The sequence below is a fragment of the Ranitomeya variabilis genome, chromosome 1 (assembly GCF_051348905.1).
Source record: "Ranitomeya variabilis isolate aRanVar5 chromosome 1, aRanVar5.hap1, whole genome shotgun sequence".
NCBI classification, from domain to species: domain Eukaryota; kingdom Metazoa; phylum Chordata; class Amphibia; order Anura; family Dendrobatidae; genus Ranitomeya; species Ranitomeya variabilis.
In genome coordinates this window covers 996707131-996731611 of record NC_135232.1, presented here as the reverse complement: position 1 = coordinate 996731611, position 24481 = coordinate 996707131, and the positions used below count along the sequence as shown (strand labels likewise).

The 24481-nt window shown below is 44.4% G+C and overlaps 1 protein-coding gene across 7 annotated transcripts in view; it reads left to right on the top strand.

The window, feature by feature from the left end:
- NEK1 (NIMA related kinase 1) overlaps nucleotides 1-24481 on the top strand; it is a 143909-nt gene that overhangs the window by 84195 nt on the left and 35233 nt on the right. For 4 of the 7 annotated variants that reach the window (XM_077279487.1, XM_077279491.1, XM_077279488.1 and 1 more), the window contains 6 exons: nucleotides 12254-12433; nucleotides 13504-13566; nucleotides 15566-15785; nucleotides 21391-21534; nucleotides 22444-22644; nucleotides 23807-24040. In XM_077279487.1, the coding sequence (XP_077135602.1) occupies nucleotides 12254-12433; nucleotides 13504-13566; nucleotides 15566-15785; nucleotides 21391-21534; nucleotides 22444-22644; nucleotides 23807-24040 (1042 nt within the window). The remainder of the gene's footprint in view (nucleotides 1-12253; nucleotides 12434-13503; nucleotides 13567-15565; nucleotides 15786-21390; nucleotides 21535-22443; nucleotides 22645-23806; nucleotides 24041-24481) is intronic. The other 3 variants (XM_077279490.1, XM_077279489.1, XM_077279486.1) reach the window with 1 other exon arrangement.

The following is a 24481-nucleotide window of genomic DNA, read 5'->3' as shown; positions in this document are numbered from 1 at the left end:
ATTGACACCTCTAAAATTACTACATGTAGCGTTTACCGCGCCAAACCGCAGACGACGAAATGCCGCATGCGTCGTCAAACGCAGCAAAACGCAACCAATCGAAGACCCCTGCGTCCCTAATGTTAAAGCTAGGAATACACAACGCATGCGGAAAATTGCGGCACAAACGCTGCGGACACAACCGCAAATGTGAAACCGGCCTTAGGGCTCGTAATTTTTCTTAAAGATGGCAGAATTTTTAATGCCAGTGAATTATAAAGACTTGAGCTGATTTGAATTTCTAAGGTACGAAGCAAGTAAAACGCAGAAAGAAATCAGCGGATGAGTGATTGTATATTTTAGGAAGTTCTACTTTAATTTTCTAGATTCTCAACACATTTTTTCCACAAAGTTTTAGATAGAAAGGTTAAACTGCTTTGTTTCCTTGTAGTCTGTTTTTTTTTTTTTTTAACAACTTCACAAAGGATTATGGGAAGCAGATGACATCTATATGGCTATAATGCGTTTCTATCTGCTACACTGACACGAGGTAAATGTGTCTGATGGCGTTCTTTTCCAGCCCAGCAGCATTGCCACCTTTTGATTTCCCCAGAGATTCTTTTGGTAGTGTTTGTGTTATAGTCCGCAGTAAAGTATGGGGCACTGACACTCCGACTTCATATTATGTACCCAAAGCAGACAGAAATAAACCTGTCAACTCCAGCAGCTTACATTCCTGTTCTGTACACTACAATAGTCTCATTGACATCAGAGTAGTCGTGGTGCTTTTTATTACTCTCCAGATAGCCATTAATTAAAGGCCAAAAGAAGCACTTCATAAAAAACACCTTATAAGCTGTGTATTTGTCCTGACCTTTTGCACAGCTCATAGTGTCCCTCCCTTCCATTGCTCCAAAAGAAAATGTACAAGTTAATGGCAACAAAAAGTTAAATGGCATAAAGAAAATAACAACTTGTAGTATTTCTAGATACAAAGTCTGCAAATCGAACATTTTAAGTTGTGATAGATCATCTCACTCGGCACCATACGGAGGAGGACTCAGGAACGCTGTCTCTTTAAACCGCTCGCTGGTTTAATAAGAATACTGCATATACCAGTGCAGAGTTGTCAAAAACAAAACACGGCCTTTCTGACCTAAGGAAAAACAAAAGCATAATGCAAAGCACAGTCCTTGTTGTTACGGGGATCCACCCACTCAGGGTTAGCACAAACATGAACACTAGTGATGAGCGAATACACTCGTTACTCAAGATTTCCAGAGCACGCTCGGGGGGCCTCCGAGTATTTTTTTAGTGCTCGGAGATTTAGTTTTTCTTGCCACAGCTGAATGATTTACATCTGTTAGCCAGCATAAGTACATGTGGGGATTCCCTAGCAACCAGGCAACCCCCACATGTACTTATGCTGGCTAACAGATGTAAATCATTCAGCTGTGGCAAGAATAACTAAATCTCCAAGCACTAAAAAATACTCGGAGGACCCCCGAGCGTGCTCGAGTAACAAGTATATTCGCTCATCACTAATGAACACCTCTCTGGAGTTAGCCTCTCCAGACACACTGAACTCAGAATACGTCAGAAGCGAGTATTTAAATCCAAGACCATACCCTGGAGTGGAGATATGGTGAACCACCTCCCACCCCCTCTATGGTTGTTAACAAAAACAAACAAACTTCTGGGTTTCAAATCACTGAAGCTAATAGCCTCAGTGAAACATATCTCCCCTCCAGAACTTTGCCAGTGACTTTGTGACAAAGTACAGAAGGGAATATGAGCCATTAATGGTTATTATCCAGCAAAAAGAAGCTAATGTTCCTCCTTTGTTTTGTTTTCTTTTCCTCATCTTACCCAGCTCTGTGCTGCACCTTTGTTTTGATGCTGCCAGGGCTTCCTGTGGAAGGTATTGCCGTATAAATACCTGTTCCCTGTCCCTTCTCACAAACATTGCCCCTAAGTGTCTGCATGCCCCTTCCTTACTAGATGTGAGATACTTCTATGATTACTCGCTGTCTATACACACAACACAGTTTTGTTACTGACACTGCAAAATCTGCTACCCAGTATGTGAAACATGATCCCCATTGAGACGGGTGGAGGGTGAAAAGAAGGGAGCAGTGCAGATTCAAGGCTTTTTGAGGTGTGACCTAGGGATGGGGAGATGACCACATGCACAGACTGTGGCGCTTTGCATGAGCAGGAGAATAACCCCAGGAGCTCATGTTATTCTATAGCTTACAAAGGAACCTGCGCTACAATTAGTCAATTAGTATGTGACTAATGTTAAACCATTTCCTCACAACACTATAAAAGTATGCTCTCATTAATAATCAAATTTTAGTGTTCTTTCTACTACTTATTGTTATTCATCCAGTACCAAATGGGTTTTCCATCAATCCACCCTAATGGCCCATCTGTTCTATGCCAGCCTCTGCCATAGTTGCTTGCCATATCAAAGGGAGCATTGGAGACCTGCAGAGGTCAGCAGTATGGAACGAGAGCAAACGTTCCAGAGTCTGAATATATTAGGTGTGAAACTGTGATGTGATATTATATGTAATTAAAATCCATAGTACACAGTCATATGTACAATGAGACTTCATGGATCACCGATCCTATCCCAAAATGTAAATTATTTGGGATGTCCGATATTTTTTTTTTTCCTCCAGTAGTGATCTCCAGCTGCAGTATGACTTATGGATGTTACTGGTAGAGCTACAGTATGTCCAGCTTTCCATGGAGCATAGTGTATATTGTCATTGAGGGACACTTTCCTATTTCTAGCTCTGGGAACATTTGTGGACATTAATCTGAACATACCGTTATGTGTCTACTACAACAGTAACTGTTTGGTGGGCTCAGTGATATCGCAGTTCTGGGCTTCTATTACTTTGTTATAAGCTCATAATAGCAGAAATGCCGTGACCACAATGCTACTGTGGGGGTATCTGGCTGTGATTGTCACATCGCTCGCATTATTACAGAAATATTATGCTTGTCACGGTCATTAGGGGCTATGGTTGGTACATTGTTGCCAGGGCCATGGGTTTTCACACTAGTCCAGGATTGTGGCATCTGAGGAGTGGGCATAGTACTTTATGATGCATATCCAGCTCTCTCCTTTCAACTTCCAGAAGTTTGAAATGATGGTCACCGTTCCAGCAGAATATACAGTAACCCCAGTGTGTGTATGTATGTATGTGTATATATATATATATATATATATATATATATATATATATATAACATCACACTCTCGCGTAACAGAAAAGAAAGACATGGCACATCATTCAGAACTTGGGCTCATGTTGTAAAAACGTGTGCAGCACTTGTGTAATACTTTATGCTGATCATTAGTGTCTGATCCATTACAGAAGAACCTGTCCAACGTCCTGACATGTCTATTCTAGTGAATTCCTGCATGTCCATGAACTTGCTCCTAACTGGAGCTTCCTTTCTTAGAACTGCATTGGCCGTTCCTCACTTATTCATCCTGGCAATCTATGAATAAGGCTCATTTCACACTACTTTTAAGACTCCTCCTTTTCTGAATCTGTCAGAATAATCGAAGCCCTGAAAAAAGGGGTTTCACATGGATCCACAAGTGAGGCATTCAATTTGCAGCGAGTTTAGCAAAAAGATGGCCAAAAAGAAAATTAAACTTAGTCCAAAGTTTCAGGCTCCTCCTTATTCTCAATAGATCTGTTTGTTCCATCTGACCCTGTTTTTCATGACTTCAGATGGAAGCCCGTGATGGGGACAGCAAGAGAGTCTCACACATAGAAACTGTCAGCTGGGTGTTACCATTCACTGGTCAAAGGGGTATGTCCACTGCAAGCACTGACACAAGGGAGTAGGTTAATCTATAAACTACAAGGAGAAACAGCAGAATGTTGAGTTCTAAAGAACAGCGCTCCTGGATTTCTTTTACAGAGATACAAGTGTCATGATTAGGACATGGTTAATGTCCTGTTCTCTCAGGGCTAATTTTGCTGGCCGCTTTCGATCTGGGAGGGGTATTTATACTCACTCCAGACTAGGATTCCCTGTCAGCTATACTCTTGTTCTAGTCTGTGCGCCTGACCCCTGGAGTGTGTGCCCGGTTTGCAATTGTTTTCCTTGCTCTCCATGCGTTACTCTGTTTGTTTGTTCTTCTGGATTTCTGACCTCTGGCTTCTCTTCTGACAATCCTCCGTCTCACCCCTTTGGTACCTCGTGATCTCCTGATTCAGATCTTGGCTTGTTTGACTACTCTCCTGTGTAGATCGTCTCCTCTGCACCCCGGTGTCTGGCTCTTTCCCCGACCACCTCCTACTCTGTCACATGGTTCAGGTCCTGGTTGTTACCTGGTTAGTAACCTGGCACTTTACCCAGCTCCCTTGCTGCTGTGTGCAGTGTTTCCCACAGCAGTAATTCCCGGGAGCCGTGACAACAAGTATTGCCTATAGACGTCACGAGAGCTGAGAGATTGTTACTGTGATAGGACTCCACTGAGGTCACATCACTATGCAGTTCGTAGACCTGTAGTCTCCCATTGCTATCACTCACCACTGCAGTAACACTTAGCTACTTTGCGTTTGCTGTCTGGACCCTCAGGGGAGCTTTGTCTGAGAGATGCCTAGTATTTAGTTTTCAGGCCTCAACATTGTACATTTTTCAAGTGTTTTAACCATTATCATTCCAAATAATTGTATTTGGTGTAATATTATGCAATGCTAGGCCGTCTCCTCACCGCGCTGCTATATTAATAGATCTGGATTGTAGAGGTGCCTGGCGTTCAGTACGATTCTCATAAACAGATCTAACCTGAATATCTGCTGACCAACCCCATATTTTCTGTTTACAAGCCAGGTGAAAGGATCTGGACCTTTGTGGTTGGAATGTCACCAATTACAAGTATGTAGCATGTGATGAGACGGCATTAGTTGTCAGGAGGGAATGCACACTATCTGTCACCATTAGAAAACATTCTATCACCTGCAGCCTGCAATTCTCATCCCTGGTGAAAGGTTAATTGCAGCCAAAATGGAGTGTCAGGAGCATCTTGTGTGTGGTCTCCAGGTGCAGGCCTTGTTTGTTTGACAGGTGGAGATGAGGAGCACATAACTTCTCTTCTTCACACGTACACCCATCATCTCTGCTTACAACTTCACATTATGTGCTCTTTTTACCTAGCTGCTAGGCCATGTCTATTGGAAGACGGGTTCAAGGGAAGTTAATAGACAAAAAGGGTAATGTCCTAATGTTCAAAAATACAAATGATCTCACAAGAAATATTCAATAACCTCAGCCTGGTAAAATATACACGTTATCTTATTTTTCCTTCCAGCACTCAAGCTCATAAAGTCCTTTTTACATTGTTCTGCATAATAGAAATGCAGATGTGAGAGCAGATAATGCTGACATTTTCCATCCCTGCTCATAAAGCCTTATCCAGGTTGAGCCCAATTTTATTTGGAATATCAGCATTTTTACGCACCAAATCAAGAGTTGGAATTTCTCCCCAGTGTGTCTGATGGAAAGAATTACTTTTTCTTCTATGAGCCTTTCTCCGAGGAGATCCCTAATTTCATCTCAAGTGCTTAAATAGCCATTAGGAGCTCCCATGTACTATGTGGTTTTTCTGCCTGGCGGGTGGGTAGTTGGGCTTTCTCTAGATCATAATCTGGCCATGAGTATACAGTGGTGTGAAAAAGTGTTTGTCCCCTTCCTGATTTCCTATTCTTTTGCATGTTTGCCACACTTTAAAAAAAAAAAAAAAAAAATTTAAAAATTAGATAAAGATAACACTGGTAAACACAAAATGTTCTACTTCAGGATTTTTTGGTAGACAGCAGAATTCATGGTTCCATTTACCACAGCAAGTCTCCCAGGTCCTGAAGCAGCAAATCAGTCCCAGACCATCACACTAGCACCACCATATTTTACTGTTGGTTCGTTGTTCCTTTTCTGATATTCTGTGTTGCTTCTGCGCCAGATGTAATGGGACATGCTCCTTCCAAACTGTTCAACTTTTGACTTGTCAGTCCACAGAGTATTCTCCCAGAAGTCTTGTGGATCATCAAGATGTTTTCTGGCAAAACTGAGACAAGCCTATATGTTCTTATTGCGCAGCAGTGGTTTTCATCTTGAAAATCTGCCATACAGGCCATTTTTGCCCAGTCTATCTTATGGTGTAGTCATGAACAAAAACATTACCTGAGGAAATTGGGGTCTGCAGTTCTTTGGATGTTGTTGTGGGGTCTTTTGTGACTACTTGGATGAGTCGCCTCTGCACTCTTTGGGTCATTTTAGTCAGTTGACCAGCCATTCCTGGGAAGGTTCACCACTGTTCCATAGTTTCGCCATTTGTAGATAGTGGCTCTAACTGTGGTTCCCTGGAGTCCCAAAGCTTTAGAATTAGCTTTATAACCTTTTCCAGACTGATAGATCTCAATTACTTTGTTTCAGAATTTCTTTGGATCGCGGCATGTCTAGCTTTTTTTTTCCATACTTAATTTAAATTTTCAAATTTAAAGAACAAGCAAACATTACAAGTATTATAGGATGATACAAGCAATACAAAAAGAAAATCAAGTTCACAAGTCTCATCATAAAGAAATGCAAAACATGAAAAACTAAACAGTAAAGGAGGTGGGGAGAGGGGGGGTGATCTGGCCAACAATCACTGAAAACATATCTAATCAGGTAAAACAAAAATGGCATGTGTAGGTTTTGAGGAATCTTTTGGTCTACTTCACTTTGTCAGGCGGATCCTATTTAAGTGATTTCTTGATTGAGAACAGGTGTGGCAGTAATCAGGCCTGGGTGTGGCTAGGGAAATTGAACTCCACTTCCCAAAGATGTGATAAACCACAGTTAATTTATGTTTTAAGGGGGGAGAGGGACAATCACTTTTAACACAGGGCCCTGTAGGTTTGGAATTATTTTTCAATTAATAATAAAGACCTTCATTTAACAACTGCATTTTGTTTGGTGATCTGAAACATTTAAGTGTGACAAACATGCAAAGAATGGATAATAATGAAGGGGGCATGCACTTTTTCACACCATTGTGTGTCATCTATGCTTAGGTAACGATAGCCGTTCATGTAATAATAATAATTTATATAATAAAATGATAGATGTACGTGAACTATTTGATAATTTACCTTCCTCAAATATCAATTTGACACAGTCTGCAAAATGCCTTCCTTAACCCCTTCCCGACCTGTGACGCCTTGTAGGCGTCATGAAAGTCGGTGCCAATCCGACCTGTGACACCCATGTGGCGTCATGGAGGAATCGCGTCCCTGCAGATCGGGTGAAAGGGTGAACTCCAATTTCACCCAATCTGCAGGGACAGGGGGAGTGGTACTCTAGCCCAGGGGGGGTGGCTTTGCCCCCACGTGGCTACGATCGCTCTGATTGGCTGTTGAAAGTGCAACAGCCAATTAGAGCAATTCGTAATATTTCACCTTTGAAAAGTGTTGAAATATTACAATCCAGCCATGGCCGATGCCGCAATATCATCGGCCATGGCTGGAAACCCTGATCTGCCCCCCCCGCCACTGATCTCCTCCCCAGTCCTCCGTCCTGTGCTCCGCTCCCCTCCGTCCGCCTGTCCGCTCCCCCGTCCTCCTGTCCGCTTCCCCCGTGCTCCGATCCCACCCCCGTGCTCCGATCACCCCCCTGTGCTCCGATCCCCCCCTCATACTTACCGAGCTTCCCAGTGTCCATCCGTCTGTTCCATGGGTGCCGCCATCTTCCAAAATGGCGGGCGCATGCGCAGTGCGCCCGCCGAATCTGCCGGCCGGCAGATTCGTTCCATGTACATTTTGATCACTGTGATAGGTTTTATCACAGTGATCAAAATAAAAAAAATAGTAAATGAACCCCCCCTTTATCACCCCCATAGGTAGGGACAATAATAAAATGAAGAAAATATATTTACTTTTATTTTTCCACTAGGGTTAGGGTTAGAACTAGGGCTAGGGTTAGGGTTAGAATTAGCGTTAGGTAAGGCTATGTGCACACGTATTCTGGTCCTCTGCGGATTTTTCCGCAGCGGTTTTGATAAATCCGCAGTGCAAAACCGCTGCGGATTTATGGCGGATTTACCGCGGTTTTTTTGTGGATTTCACTGCGGTTTTACAACTGCGGTTTTCTATAGGATCAGTTGTAAAACCGCTGCGGAATCCGCAGAAAGAAGTGACATGCTGCGGAATGTAAACCGCTGCGTTTCCACGCAGTTTTTCCCGCAGCTTGTGCACAGCGTTTTTTGTTTCCCATAGGTTTACATTGAACTGTAAACTCATGGGAAACTGCTGCGGATTCGCAGCGTTTTCCGCAGCATGTGCACATACCCTTAGAATTAGGCTATGTGCACATGGTGCGGATTTGACTGCGGATCCGCAGCGGATTGGCCGCTGCGGATTCGTAGCAGTTTTCCATCAGGTTTACAGTACCATGTAAACCTATGGAAAACCAAATTCGCTGTGCCCATGGTGCGGAAAATACTGCGCGGAAACGCTGCGTTGTATTTTCCACAGCATGTTAATTCTTTGTGCGGATTCCACATCATTTTACACCTGTTCCTCAATAGGAATCCGCAGGTGAAATCCGCACAAAAAACACTGGAAATCCGCAGGTAAAACGCAGTGCCTTTTACCTGCGGATTTTTAAAAAATGCTGCGGAAAAATCTCACACGAATCCTCAATGTGGGCACATAGCCTTAGGGTTAGGGTGGGAATTAGAGTTAGGGTTGGATTTAGGGCTAGGGTTGGAAATAGGGTTAAGATTGGGATTGTGGTTAGGGTTATGGTTAGGGTTAGGGGTGTGTTGTGGTTAGGGTTGGGATTAGGGTTAGGGGTGTGTTGGGGTTAGGGTTGTGGTTAGGGGTGTGTTGGGGTTAGGGCTGTGATTAGGGTTATGGCTAGAGTTGGGATTAGGGTTAGGGGTGTGTTTGGGTTAGTGTTGGAGTTAGAATTGAGGGGTTTCCACTGTTTAGGCACATCAGCAACATGGCGCCACCATTGATTCCAGCCAATCTTGCGTTCAAAAAGTCAAATGGTGCTCCCTTCCTTCCCAGCCCCGACATGCGCACAAACAGTGGTTTACCCCCACATATGGGGTACCCGCATGCTCAGGACAAACTGGGCAACAACTATTGGGGTCCAATTTCTCCTGTTACCCTTGCAAAAATAAAAAATTGCTTGCTAAAACATCATTTTTGAGGAAAGAAAAATATTTTTTTATTTTCACGGCTCTGTGTTGTAAACTTCTGTGAAGCACTTGGGGGTTCAAACTGCTCACCACATATCTGGATAAGTTCCTTGGGGGGTCTAGTTTCCAAAATGGGGTCACTTATGGGGGGGTTTCTACTGTTTAGGCACATCAGGGGCTCTGCAAACGTAACATGATGCCCGCAGACCATTCCATCAAAGTCTGCATTCCAAAATGTCACTACTTCCCTTCCGAGCCCCGACGTGTACCCAAACAGTGGTTCTCCCCCCACATATGGGGTATCAGCGTACTCAGGACAAACTGGACAACAACTTTTGGGGTCTAATTTCTCCAGTTACCCTTGTGAAAATAAAAAAATCATTTTTGAGGAAAGAAAAATTCTGTGAAGCACTTGGGGGTTTAAAGTGGTCACCGCACATCTAGATTTGTTCCACGGGAGGTCTAGTTTCCAAAATGGGGTCACTTGTGGGGGAGCTCCAATGTTTAGGCACACAGGGGCTCTCCAAACGCAACATGGTGTCCGCTAACGATTGGAGCTAATAATTCATTCAAAAAGTCAAATGGCGCTCCTTCCCTTTCGAGCCCTGCCGTGTGCCCAAACAGTGGTTTACCCCCACATGTGAGGTATCAGTGTACTCAGGAGAAATTTCCCAATACATTTTAGGATCCATTTTATCCTGTTGCTCATGTGGAATTGAACAAATTGAGGCTAAAAGAAATTTTTTGCAAAAAAAAAAAGTACTTTTTCATTTTTACGGATCAATTTGTGAAGCACCTGGGGGTTCAAAGTGCTCACTATGCATCTAGATAAGTTCCTTGGGGGGTCTAGTTTCCAAAATGGGGTCACTTGTGGGGGAGCTCCAATGTTTAGGTACACAGGGGCTCTCCAAATGCGACATGGTGTCCGCTAAAGATTGGAGCCAATTTTTCATTGAAAAAGTCAAATGGCGCTCCTTCCCTTCCGAGCCCTATCGTGCGCCCAAACAGTGGTTCCCCCCAACATATGGGGTATCAGCGTACTCAGGACAAATTGTACAATAACTTTTGGGGTCCAGTTTCTCTTTTTACCCTTGGGAAAATAAAAAAATTGTTGCTAAAAGATCATTTTTGTGACTAAAAAGTTAAATGTTAATTTTTTCCTTCCATGTTGCTTCTGCTGCTGTGAAGCACCTGAAGGGTTAATAAACTTATTGAATGTGGTTTTGAGCACCTTGAGGGGTGCAGTTTTATGTCAATTATATGTAGATGACATGTACTCTCTATGAAAGGTGAGTGACTATTAATTTGCGTGCTGTAAATCAGAGGTGTCAAACTGCATTCCTTGAGGGCCGCAAACAGGTCATGTTTTCAGGATTTCCTTAGCATTCCACAAGGTGCTGGAATCATTCTGTGCAGGTGATTAAATTATCACCTGTGCAATACAAGGAAATCCTGAAAACATGACCTGTTGGCGGCCCTCGAGTAATGCAGTTTGACACCTCTGCTGTAAATCATATTAAAGGGTTTTTCATCTACATTGATTTTTATCACCTGTTTAGATCTGATACTGCACATCAGCTCCATTCAAGTGAACAGGAACTCATGTACAGTACCTAGGAGCAGGCACTAAACCGTGTGAGGAAGTGGTAGCACCCCTCTTTGTACGCTATATTTGTTGACCACCACTGATCTGATATTGATCACTTATTCTATGGATAGGTCTTCAGTATTAGTGTAGCAGAAAACCCCTTTATTTGCTATCATATTGCTTTGACTGTGAGATGTAATCATCCCAACGCTATAAAGTGCCCAAATAGCAGATATTGATACCTTTGCAGAACTATAATAGTTGAAGCTTATAGGGGTTTTCTGCCCTCAATCTTGATCGATAGCCATCCACTTTGTAATGCACTTATATGTTCACATCGCTCTGTCTTCTCAAGGCTCCCATAAACGTTTGAGGCATCACCTGATAACTGGTCCAGGCAGGAAGCATAACAGAGTGTGTACCCTTAGAAGAAGGACAATCGTGAAAAAGGCTATTTTTGGAGCTTTGTTTAATCTTTCATGCTGCCTGTTTTGGTTTTTTTTGGGGGGGGCTTTATAAAGCGAACCTGCCAGTAGCATCAACTCCCCTAAGCTGTCAATATGGGCATGTAGGTCATAAGAAGCTCAATAAAATTAATAAAATGGTATCTTGATATCTGCAATCTGATGTTTTATTCCAGACAAATCCACGTTTTACTCAATATGTAAATGATCTGTTAAGATCTATGAGCCGGCCACAGATCTCCCCGAGAAACTGCCTCCAGAGATTATTTTAAGTGAAAGGGAAAGTTACCAGTGTGAGTCTGCTCTCCTGATTTACATATCTATTAATCATTACATGTCCCACACTGGTGAGAAACCAGCTCTGGAGGCAGATTCTGTGGGAGATCTATATCCTGCTCATAGATCTTTACAGCTCATTTACATATTAAGAAAAACGAGTTATTTAATTCAACTTATTATGACTTGTGTTTCCATATAGATGGCTTTGGAGGGTTGATCCTACTGACTACTGATTCCCCTTAAATTTTATTTGGATGTTTTGGGCTGTCATTATGATTTAAAGAGAGAAAACACAATAAATGGCTTCACCCAACCACTAACCATGAATGGAGAAAAAGTTTTGGTGTTATCATTCATATTCTCTGAAAAAAGGCCAAGAAAGCAAAAATTCTGCCGGGGTATATAAACTTTTGAGCACAACTGTATATAGTTAGGTCCGGAGCAGTTGTTATGTAACGTGTGATTAGGTTGTATGTACGTTATTTTGCTGTACTCCTTGCTCTGATTATTGCTGTAAATTTCCACTCGGGGGTTTTAGCCTGTAAAGTGTCATGACTGTATCTGCATATTGCATTTACACAAATTGTACAAATATACGTATGTGTGTTATTTACATTTCTATAGAATATTTTTGTTTAATTTTTTTCCCCTTCATTTTTAATGGTATTGTTTCTTTTATATTTCTTTTATGTTGTTTGTTTTTTGTGTTTATTTTTTCAGCTGGCTGCCCGGGGGTTCAAGAATCCTAATGTGCCTTTCAATGCTGCAGGACCAACTCCGGGCTCCCCTAGCCATGCAGCTCATGCAGATGTTGGGGGGTCGCCTGTCCGAGGACAGTTTCACGTGAAGCCCAGTACTCCGGCCATCTCTATGACCTCTGCGCTGAAGAATGTTGGAGCTGTAGGTTCACTTCCTGCTCACTGTACGACCGTCCCATAGAGACTGAATGGAGCCGTGGCATGTGTGCCCATTGCTTCACATTAAAGGGCATTTTAGTGTTCCATTCTTGGGATTAGTGTGGGTCCTAGAAGTCAGACCCTATGTATCTACAAATTGTCACCTATCGCTCTGCTTTGTCGATGGGGAGGCACTTCCAACATCTTACTGATTGACAGCCGACTCCCCACTGCCTAACTGCAGAGAATCTGCTGTCAGTCACCATAACCTTGGAAGAGAAAGAGCCGATCTGTTGATTTGAGGTTGAATGAAGCCGGAGAATCGCCACATGAGTCAGCAGATCAGTAGGTTCTTAGCCTAATAGCCAAAAAAAAACAAAGTTCTAGATAACGGATACATTTTTTTTTTATAATAATAACTCATTTAGCCATTATTGAATACCATTTAAGGCTATGTGCACACGATGCGGATTTGCTGCGGATCCGCAGCGGATTTTTCCGCTCAGAAACGCTGCAGATCCGCACTGTGATGTACAGTACAATGTAAATGAATGGGATTAAAAAAAAGCTGTGCAGATGGTGCGGAAAAATCAGTGCGGAATTGCTGCGGATTTCAAAGAAGTGCATGTCACTTCTTTTGGGCGGATCTGCAGCGTTTCTGCACCCTTCCATGTTAAAAATCCGCAGTGGCAAAAACCGCTGAAAATCCGCACAAAATCCGCATAAAAACCGCGGCTGCAGATTCTACCAGGAGATGCGGATTTTGTGCAGAAAATTCTGCACCTCTTTTCCAACGTGTGCACATAGCCTAAAGGGTTTTCCAGCCTATCAAAATTATTGTTAACAGGGCTCAGATTGGCTTAAAACAAATAAATAATGGCGATCCCAACCCCTGCTGTCCTATGCCTTCCGGTCCTGTCGCTGAGGGGGAGTACTGTTTCCTTTACAGGTTTTAACTGGTTTTAACCCTTTTTAATTTAACCTTAGCAATCGTTTTGCTGGAAATCTACGGCTTGGCCCAATGTGATATTCTCTGTTTTGTGTTTTTTGTATTCTTGTTTCTTCTGACTATAGGTTGAAGTAACAGAAATCAGGGACAACACAGAAGACTCAAAAATAATAGACCCTTCAATCCAAGTTAGTACACATTATTTTTCTTTGCATGTTATGTGTCCTAACTGTCTTAGGGATTCTTGGTCAGGATTTGTTGCTGGAAATAATATACGATCACCCTCCTTTAGCCTGAACTGACCAGTTCTGGATACTTTAATTTGGGCTTCGACCCCATGCTGTCCAGAATGCCGCTCGTCTGCAGCTTTATTATGTGCAGGTCTTCTATCCCCCCGCTGCTGGTGATCACCCGCTATACTGAGAGTGGTCCTGTAAGTGTATAAGCAGGTGACTACCTCTTGAAGCTCAGTTTTGATGCCTTCAGTGTGAATGTACAATTTTCTTAGTCATGAAAATACAGAAAAATCTTTCAATGAGAAGGTGTGTCCAAACTTTTGGTCTGTACTGTATGTTCCATAAATTGGCTTAAGAATAGATCACTACACTATCGGTATATTTTTATCATTGTAATTAAATAGTGAAAATCGCAAAACTACATCATATTTCTGTATATAAACGTCGCCAGGTCAAAAATGACCACTTTTAAATTGCATTGCTGTGTGTTTTTTTGTTTTTTTTTTAATAAATTCACTATACGGCTCCAAAGTCATGGGGCTTTATATTTAGTGCTAATTTTTACGGTCTTTACTTAAGGGGGCGTGACTTACAGGCTAATAATGCAGAGCAGCCTGAAGCCATGCCCCTAGAGAATTCTTCAAACCACGCCCCCTTGGTAAAGACTATAAAAATGACCAGTAAATAAAAAGACCCATATCTCTGGAACAGTATGGCGGATGTAAAGAAAAGCATTCTAAAAGGAGTAATGGAAATAAAAGCAAAACTGGCCAATCTTAACCAGTACAGAAGTTTGCACATATCGTATATCCTCGAGTATAAGCCGACCCGAGTATAAGCCGACCCCCCTAATTTTGCCACAAAAAACTGGGAAAACTTAATGACTCGAGTATAAGCCTAGGGTGGAAAATGCAGCAGCTACTGGTAAATTTCAAAAATAAAAATAGATACCAATAAAAGTAAAATTAATTGAGACATCAGTAGGTTAAGTGTTTTTGAATATCCATATTGAATCTGGAGTCCCATATAATGCTCCATACAGTTCATTATGGCCCCATAGATGCTCCATATACAAATATGCCCCATATAATGCTCCATACAGTTCATTATGGCCCCATAGATGCTCCATATAACAATGTGCCACATATAATGCTGCTGCAATAAAAAAAAAATGACATACTCACCTCTCGTCGCTCCCCGCTACTCCTAAGCGTCCCTTCTCTCCGCACTGACTGTTCAGGCAGAGGGCGGCACACTAATACGTCATCGCGCCCTCTGACCTGAACAGTCACTGCAGAGGACACAGCGGAAGACGGAGCGGCGTCGACGCTGGAACGAGTGACAGGTGAATATGAAATACTCACCTGCTTCTGGCGCCGTCCCTGGCAGTTTCTCCCGGCAGATGGTCTCCGGCGTCCGCAGCTTCTTCCTCTGTCAGCGGTCACTGGTACCGCTCATTACAGTAATGAATATGCTGCTCCACCCCTATGGGAGTGGAGTCCATATTCATTACTTTAATAAGCGGTACCACGTGACTGCTGAACAGAGGAAGAAAGCGCCCATGGGACATGCAGATACCGCATCAGGAACGCCAGGAGCAGGTGAGTATGTGACCGTCGTCACTCCCCCCTCACACGCCGACCCCCCGCCTTCCATGACTCGAGTATAAGCCGAGAGGGGCACTTTCAGCCTATTTTTTGGGGCTGAAAATCTCGGCTTATACTCGAGTATATACGGTAAGTTTGCTAGAACTTCACACCAGTTTGTTGTTTTTCCTTGTGAGACTTTATTGATGGTGGTTAGCGCTTTGCTTCCATTTCCGCGCGCCCCGAGTAACTAGAGCGATCTCAAGATCTCCGTACATTTATGGCTTCCAGGTCCGAATTTCCGCCCCTGTATTCGGCAGTGTCATTTGGTGGATGTGCATTTAGTGTCTCGTTCTTATTTTTAGGATGAAAAACGTCAAATACTCAAAAGATTGAATCAGAACCTTAAGGCTCAGGAAGATGTGGCATCGACAAACGAAGAAACCTCATCAAAGAGAGACAGCGGTGACGATGAGCGCCAGCAAGAAAACAATGGAGCTGACCGCAAGAAGTGGCAAGCGGAAGGCCCAGTAATTCCCCTGTCGGAGATGGCCCTTATCGAGGACACTTTATGTGCTGCCGACAGTAAGTGCATGAGATTTCAGAAATATCATTCTCTTTTGCGGGAGCTGGAAAATTCAATGTTTTCTGCCATTGAAAAACAAATAGGAAAATCGTGGCAAAAATGCGCATCTGAACAGGCACTTAGGCTGCACTGTTACAGTAAATATTAAAATCTGAAAGCATTTGTCCAGGTCTATAAAATCAATGGTCTATTCTTGTGAAATACCATCAGTATCAAATTGGTGAGAATCTGTCTCTAGGTATCTTCTCTACAGTCAGCTGGTGGGATGTCGGGAGTCGGACCCCCTATTGATCAGGTAGTGATGACCTGTAAGAGTCACTTTATAATGGCTTTCATGACTAGACTAGATACACGGTATACTGCTGCTGATTAGTATGAGAGGTGTACTGTGACGTCCTGCTGGGACTTTGGGGAGGGAGCTGCTTCATTGGCTGTATGGCTCCTACAGAGCATACTCACAAATACTGAATAATGTACACTTGGTAGAGATGGGTGAAGCAATGTTCAACATGGGAGCCCTGCTTCTCTTCTGGTCAGTTTGCCCTGCGAGACGCTATATGTGCTTCACACCGTAACCATGAGGACACAACGGGGCCTACTAATGGGCAGAGGCACCGGCAATGCGACTGGCAGGAGGCGATTAACAGGGCTCCTGTTTGGACCTCAGGGTCTTGCAAATATATTGGCTCATCTCTAAAACTTCGCGATGGAGATCTGAACTAAGTTTACTTTCCGTAGTTTTATGCTTTACCAATATAATTTTTATGTTTGATTATCATGTGTCCTTACCGGCCACATAAATGCAATCTCCTATGATGTGAGCTCTTATTTAGTATGGACTAATGATTTATGTTAGTAGAGTATTTTGCTTTACATCCACAATATTCTGTTTGTGTTGAAATGGTTAAAGCCATACTTTTACCTCTGAGGAAGCAATACTGCATTAAAGGGATATTCCCAAAATCAAATTGTATCCCATATATTTGGGATAGATGTTGACTTACTGAATGCTGGGGGTCTGACCTCCAGGATCCCCAGCAATCCTGAGCAGGCGCACTCTCACCTTCCCCTCCATTCATTGTGTTTGAGACTGGCATAGAAAGCAGAGTGCAGTGCTCAGCTGCTTCTTACACTCCCATATTTAAAGGGTTACACCCAAAACATCAGGTAATTCCCCATCTATAGAATAGAGGCATAGCTTGCTGAATGCTCGGGATCCAACAGCTGGGACCCCTGGCAATCCCAAATTCAAGGCACTGGAAATATGCAATCCTGAGTTCAGAGCTCTAAAACTCAGCAAATGGGGTTCTGCGGCTCTGTCTGAAGTGGAGTTACTGCCGGAGACGTCTGAGTACAGATGGAGAAGTACAGCCGTAGAAGTCAGTACAGCCGTAGAAGTCAGTACAGCCGTAGAAGTCAGTACAGCCGGAGAAGTCAGTACAGCTGGAGAAGTACAGCCGGAGAAGTCAGTACAGCTGGAGAAGCACAGCTGGAGAAGTCAGTACAGCTGGAGACGTACAGCCGCAGAAGTCAGTACAGCTGGAGAAGTACAGCCGCAGAAGTCAGTACAGCTGGAGAAGTACAGCCAGAGAAGTCGGTACAGCCGGAGAAGTCAGTACAGCTGGAGAAGTACAGCCAGAGAAGTCAGTACAGCTGGAGATGTACAGCAGGAGAAGTCAGTACAGCTGGAGAAGTACAGCCGGAGAAGTCAGTACAGCTGGAGAAGTACAGACGCAGAAGTCAGTAAAGCCAGAGAAGTCCAGCCAGAGAAGTCAGTAAAGCTGGAGAAGTACAGCCGGAGAAGTCAGTACAGCCAGAGAAGTACAGCTGGAGAAGTCAGTACAGCTGGAGAAGTCAGTACAGCTGGAGAAGTCAGTACAGCTGGAGAAGTCAGTACAGCTGGAGATGTACAGCCAGAGAAGTACAGCTGGAGAAGTCAGTACAGCTGGAGAAGTACAGCCGGAGAAGTCAGTACAGCTGGAGAAGTACAGCCGGAGAAGTCAGTACAGCTGGAGAAGTACAGCCGGAGAAGTCAGTACAGCTGGAGAAGTACAGCCAGAGAAGTCAGTACAGCCGGAGAAGTCAGTACAGCTGGAGAAGTACAGACGCAGAAGTCAGTACAGCCAGAGAAGTCCAGCCAGAGAAGTCAGTACAGCTGGAGAAGTACAGCCGGAGAAGTCAGTACAGCTGGAGAAGTACAGCCAGAGAAGTCAGTACAGCCGGAGAAGTCAGTACAGCTGGAGAAGTACAGACGCAGAAGTCAGTACAGCCAGAGAAGTCCAGCCAGAGAAGTCAGTACAGCTGGAGAAGTACAGCCGGAGAAGTCAGTACAGCCAGAGAAGTACAGCCAGAGAAGTCAGTACAGCCGGAGAAGTACAGCCGCAGAAGTCAGTACAGCTGGAGAAGTACAGCCAGAGAAGTCGGTACAGCCGGAGAAGTCAGTACAGCTGGAGAAGTACAGCCAGAGAAGTCAGTACAGCTGGAGATGTACAGCAGGAGAAGTCAGTACAGCTGGAGAAGTACAGCCGGAGAAGTCAGTACAGCTGGAGAAGTACAGACGCAGAAGTCAGTAAAGCCAGAGAAGTCCAGCCAGAGAAGTCAGTAAAGCTGGAGAAGTACAGCCGGAGAAGTCAGTACAGCCAGAGAAGTACAGCCGGAGAAGTCAGTACAGCCAGAGAAGTACAGCTGGAGAAGTCAGTACAGCTGGAGAAGTCAGTACAGCTGGAGAAGTCAGTACAGCTGGAGAAGTCAGTACAGCTGGAGAAGTCAGTACAGCTGGAGATGTACAGCCAGAGAAGTACAGCTGGAGAAGTCAGTACAGCTGGAGAAGTACAGCCGGAGAAGTCAGTACAGCTGGAGAAGTACAGCCGGAGAAGTCAGTACAGCTGGAGAAGTCCAGCCAGAGAAGTACAGCCAGAGAAGTACAGCTGGAGAAGTACAGCCAGAGAAGTCAGTACAGCCGGAGAAGTCAGTACAGCTGGAGAAGTACAGACGCAGAAGTCAGTACAGCCAGAGAAGTCCAGCCAGAGAAGTCAGTACAGCTGGAGAAGTACAGCCGGAGAAGTCAGTACAGCCAGAGAAGTACAGCCAGAGAAGTCAGTACAGCCGGAGAAGTACAGACGCAGAAGTCAGTAAAGCCAGAGAAGTCCAGCCAGAGAAGTCAATACAGCTGGAGAAGTACAGCCGGAGAAGTCAGTACAGCCAGAGAAGTACAGCCAGAGAAGTACAGCTGGAGAAGTCAGTACAGCTGGAGAAGTCAGTACAGCTGGAGAAGTCAGTACAGCTGGAGATGTACAGCCAGAGAAGTACAGCTGGAGAAGTCAGTACAGCTGGAGAAGTACAGCCGGAGAAGTCAGTACAGCTGGAGAAGTACAGCCGGAGAAGTCAGTACAGCTGGAGAAGTACAGCCGGAGAAGTCAGTACAGCTGGAGAAGTACAGCCGGAGAAGTCAGTACAGCTGGAGAAGTACAGCCGGAGAAGTCAGTACAGCTGGAGAAGTACAGACGCAGAAGTCAGTACAGCCAGAGAAGTCCAGCCAGAGAAGTACATCCGGGAAGTCAGTACAGCCAGAGAAGTACAGCCAGAGAAGTACAGCCAGAGAAGTACAGCCAGAGAAGTACAGCCAGAGAAGTACAGCTGGAGAAGTCAGTACAGCTGGAGAAGTCAGTACAGCCGGAGAAGTCAGTACAGCCGGAGAAGTCAGTACAGCCGGAGAAGTCAGTACAGCTGGAGAAGTACAGCCGGAGAAGTCAGTACAGCTGGAGAAGTCAGTACAGCTGGAGAAGTACAGCCGGAGAAGTCAGTACAGCTGGAGAAGTCAGTACAGCTGGAGAAGTACAGCTGGAGAAGTCAGTACAGCTGGAGAAGTACAGCCGGAGAAGTCAGTACAGCTGAAGAAGTCAGTACAGCTGGAGAAGTACAGCCGGAGAAGTCAGTAGAGCTGGAGAAGTCAGTACAGCTGGAGATGTATAGCCAGAGAAGTCAGTACAGCTGGAGAAGTCAGTACAGCTGGAGAAGTACAGCTGGAGAAGTCAGTACAGCTGGAGAAGTCAGTACAGCTGGAGAAGTCAGTACAGCTGGAGAAGTCAGTACAGCTGGAGAAGTACAGCTGGAGAAGTCAGTACAGCTGGAGAAGTCAGTACAGCTGGAGATGTACAGCCGGAGAAGTCAGTACAGCTGGAGAAGTACAGCCGGAGAAGTCAGTACAGCTGGAGAAGTACAGCCGGAGAAGTCAGTACAGCTGGAGAAGTCAGTATAGCTGGTGATGTAGAGCCCTCCACAATTTCTGGCCGTCCCATGAATATAGCGGAGATTGAGCATGCGCACCTCCACATTTTTTTCAAGATGAGGCTGTAGAGTCCCAATCACAGAGTTCCAAAAACCCGAACTCTGAATCAGGTGGTTCCAGAACCCCCATTTTGGCAACACTGGGAGTCCCAGCATTTGGAACCCCAGTGGTCAGCAAGCTTTCCCCTGGGATCTTATGGATAGTGGATAACTTTTTAATTTTGGTAGTAACCCTTTAATATTAGGAGCAGACGACGAGTGAACACTGCTATTCAAATCTGTGCTCTGCCGATCCCCATTTTCTGGGTTCCAGATCTACATTCATGGGACCCCTATTGAGCAGTAAGGACCCCTTTCAAGAATTTCTGATAATAACCCATTAAGTTGGTGCCCACTTTCCCATAGTCTACCTGCACATTAGGCCGAATACTTTGTTTCTGCTGATCTCTTACTAGAACGCTCTGATGTGTAAGTATATATACAGACGGGACTTATTCTTCGCTATACTCTGGATCTATTTGTTAATCTCCTTTAAACATTTTATTGACGCAGCCACTAGTTCAGATTCTGTACTTTACATTTCTCCGAATGACAGAAGTGCACCTGTGCAGGAAAGCCTGGTGAGATGGGGGCTCGTAAAGAGAATAATGTGTTCCATTAAAGTGCATTATGCTACCTATTGTCACTACCTGATTTTATTTACGGTATGGGAAGGAGCTTAATCCTGGCCAATAGTAAAATGTTGTGTGACTGCTCCATGTGGGGTTTCCGCATTGCTGAAAGTGTATTAACAGAACCACATGGGCTCATATTGAAAAAATAAAATCTGGAATAGAAAACACCTTTGTGCAGATGTACGGCGCTATAGAGTGATTATACAGGTTTCTGTAATATCCAGTTTCACATTAGCAGCATATTTCTGCAGTTTAAGCCTCCCTTCAGCCAAAAGCGACACTCCTACTGAGAGGTCAGATCTGCGCGGTGGTTCAGCTCATGAACCATAAATGAGGCCCAAGCTGAAGATCTCAGACACAACACCGTATAGTTGTTACCACTCCGGCCCTCTTCAGCCTAAATTGTGGCTCTATAAGAAGATAGGTAGAGGCCATAGAGATGGATAATACTGTCGGCAGACCGATGGGATCACCAAATATACTGAGCACAGCTGTCCCATTGATATATCGAAAGGTTGTCCCTGTATAAGATACCACTGCAGGGGGGAGGAGGAGAGCCGTCCAGCTGCAGGTCAGTGATGTTCCTGTGTGGCACAAGTAGCTTTTTGACCCTTTCCTTTTTTTGGTTTACTATCCAATCCAGATAAGACTGTTGGTGGAGTGATAAAGCTGGATTTGGAGGAAAGACAAAGACGAGAATGGGGGAAGAGTCCGGCTGAGTCAGTTATGAAGATTTTGGGGGAAGCACAGCTCCAACTCCAGACGGAACTGCTGCAAGCCACCAGTGGTGAGAATTTCGTAGATGATCCTCTGCATTAAAGTGTTAAATACCCTGCCTGACACTGTTTACTGGGCGTTGTTGTCTCCATCTAGCCACATGACGGTTGCATGTAATCACTGACTGCAGCGGTCTTACGCCACAGCCTGCTGAGATCATTGATTAGCTGCAGTGGTCCCTTGGGTAGATGGGAAGGGATGTCCTCTTTCCACCCAGTCACCAAGGACTGGCAGGGAACATGAGAGCAGTGACACTACCTTGTGGCACATTTAGCATGCGGTTATTTGGCTACAGTTTTTGGTATCTCGGCAAACCCCGTTTATTGTGTTGTCAAGCAGCACACTTATCCAGGGGTCTGTAAGCTCAGCCCAATTCACACAATGAAACCAAGTCATCATTCACAGGAGTAATGTTGTTTGATAGAAGAAAACAAACTTTTATTTTTGAAACTCCTGGACAACTGGAGTTGAGCAAAATGAGTGGCAGCAGCCATGTTGGTACTCCTTGACTGCCAGATCAGAGCACAATAAGCTTCCTCATACTTGCCAGCCTCCTGGGTGCTTCTTCTAATTAGCAGGCCCAGCGACGTGATGACTGCTGATCATGTTGTGAGGCCTACCATCCAGAGGTGGCGCCACGATGCCGACAGGTAATGGGAGGTTTGCTGCGCTCTGGTCTGACAACAGAATACTGTCATGGCCGCTGGACCAGAGTCATGTGAATCCTCTTGTTCAACAATGTGATCAGTCCTTTCCGCACATTAATGATCATGGAAAAATATGACAAGGAAAGGACAGCGAGAGCTCAGGAGTCAGTGGTGGTGTCACATTCGGCCCCACTTCTGGCCTACAGGTACATTACTAAGGCTTGTACCACCATGAGGTCATGAACGTACATCTTCTGCACTATGACCCACAGGTCCAGGTGATACAATGACCACTGCGACGAGCACTGAGCCAACCCACCTACATGAGGAGGAAATATGCAAAGATCTCGCTGCAGATCTGGATTCGTTAATCTCCCCCGACATGCAGAACTTGCCTGTGGTGGACGAGGCCATGTCCTCAGTGAATGTTGCCATGATATCTCAATCAGAAATTTCTCCGGCTGCTCCAGTTGGTAAGTGGCCACTGTTTTACGGGTTTGATGTTTCGATTTTCTTTTCCTTTTACAGTGTGGGAGGTTACAACATATTACCATATGGAGTTGTAAAGGTGGAGAGGAGTTTGCAAAAAAAACCTCCCGTCCATTAGTTTAGACCTAGGAACTAGGACCCAATGATTTACAAAAAAAAAAAAAACCCCAAAAAACCTAGAACTGGCAATGGCAGTGAATTTTGTTGAGAGATTGCTGCTCTTGGATTGTCACTTCCACTAATGAAATTTACTATAATTAAAAGGACTCCACAAACGCTCTTATAGGTCCATAATAGCAAACAGAGCAAGTACTCGGCCTCCCCAGGTCCAGCTCTAGCGCCCTGCCGCTGTTCTGGTCACAAGTTTTGGTTGCAATGGTAATGTCACATTGATAGCACACATCACCGCTGCAGTCAATCACTGAGTTCAGTGGTTGTGCCAATGTCAGGTCATCGCCTTAACCAATACACTGGGGCCCAAACAACCGGTGCTGGAACGGGAAGAGTGAGCACCTGCTCTGTTGTTGTATTAGGTATGAAATTGCGTTTGGGATCCACTTTCCATAAAGTGGAAAACCTTTATAATTCCCGGGGCAAGATTACTTGAATTTGGTCATTGGTAGATGCTCGTCACCTTCTATTCTAAACTCGCATTTATTTCATACTCCATGTACATTGCTGCCAGGGTCTTTTCGGTAAGCGGGGGAGTGCTACGGACAGGCATGACCGTACCTATTTATATAAGTTTTAGGAAAGTGTAACCTTCTTTGTATTCAGATGAACACTCAAGAAATCCCAATATATAGCAAAGGGAATCCATTTTGTGAGCGTATACAGTGACATATGCTTGAGGCTTCCATCTCCACTATATATCGGAGAAGCAATGTGAACATAGTCTTACAATGTAAGAAAAATGGTGATCAACAATAAATACATTATAAGGCCCCTTTCCATACCGGTGGTTAGAGCTGCCCAGTAGTGCTTACATCTAGCAGACTTGTATTACTTTACTAGCAGGCTCCTTTGGTACAGATATGCGGCCATTTCTTTTTGTCCTTTTCTCATAGACGTATGTTGTCCTCGCTCCTATTCTGTCCTTGCTTATTTGCTGTTTTACTCTATAAGATTTGAAATAATTTATTTCAGTGCAAGAATGTGGCAACATGTTGAGATGTTTCACAGGTGAGCTCCATGTCCTCAGTGATGGAGATCGTTCAGCACAGACCCCAACTCAGGATCAAGAGACAGATGAAGGATTTCCTATTATTGTGGACCCATTAGAAGGATCGCTTGCACCCAAACCAGAAGAGTGTCTTGCTCCCATTCAGGAACAGGTTGATCCGGTCTCTCATTCTGACCACATTGAGGACCGATCCTGTGGTAAGCGGCCATTTTTGTCTTGTTTTCTGTTTACTCGTTTAGATTTTATCTTATCCTTTGAAAATATCGTCTAACCAGAAACACTTGTTAGTGTAGCTTTAAAGGTCTTGCCTGATACGTAAAATATCAGTTTTTAACCTCTAGCCACTTCTGTAATCCCTATATCTCGATCTTTTCATCCCTTGACGTACTGTTGGAGACCCATAATTCACTGGGGAGTCTTAAGCATGGCCTCATCAGGAGGCTGGCCCTGCAGTCACTTCCCTCAGCTTCGATGACCCGCTTTGAAGTAGGACGTCCTCATGGAACGGCGATGCGTTCACGTACCACAGCTTTGTCAACACTGCCCTCTGATGACATCCCGAATCAGTCGCAGTGACAGCAATGAAAAGTGATGAAGCACAGCCCCAAAGCTTCTGTTACCGTCCTGAAATGGACCAT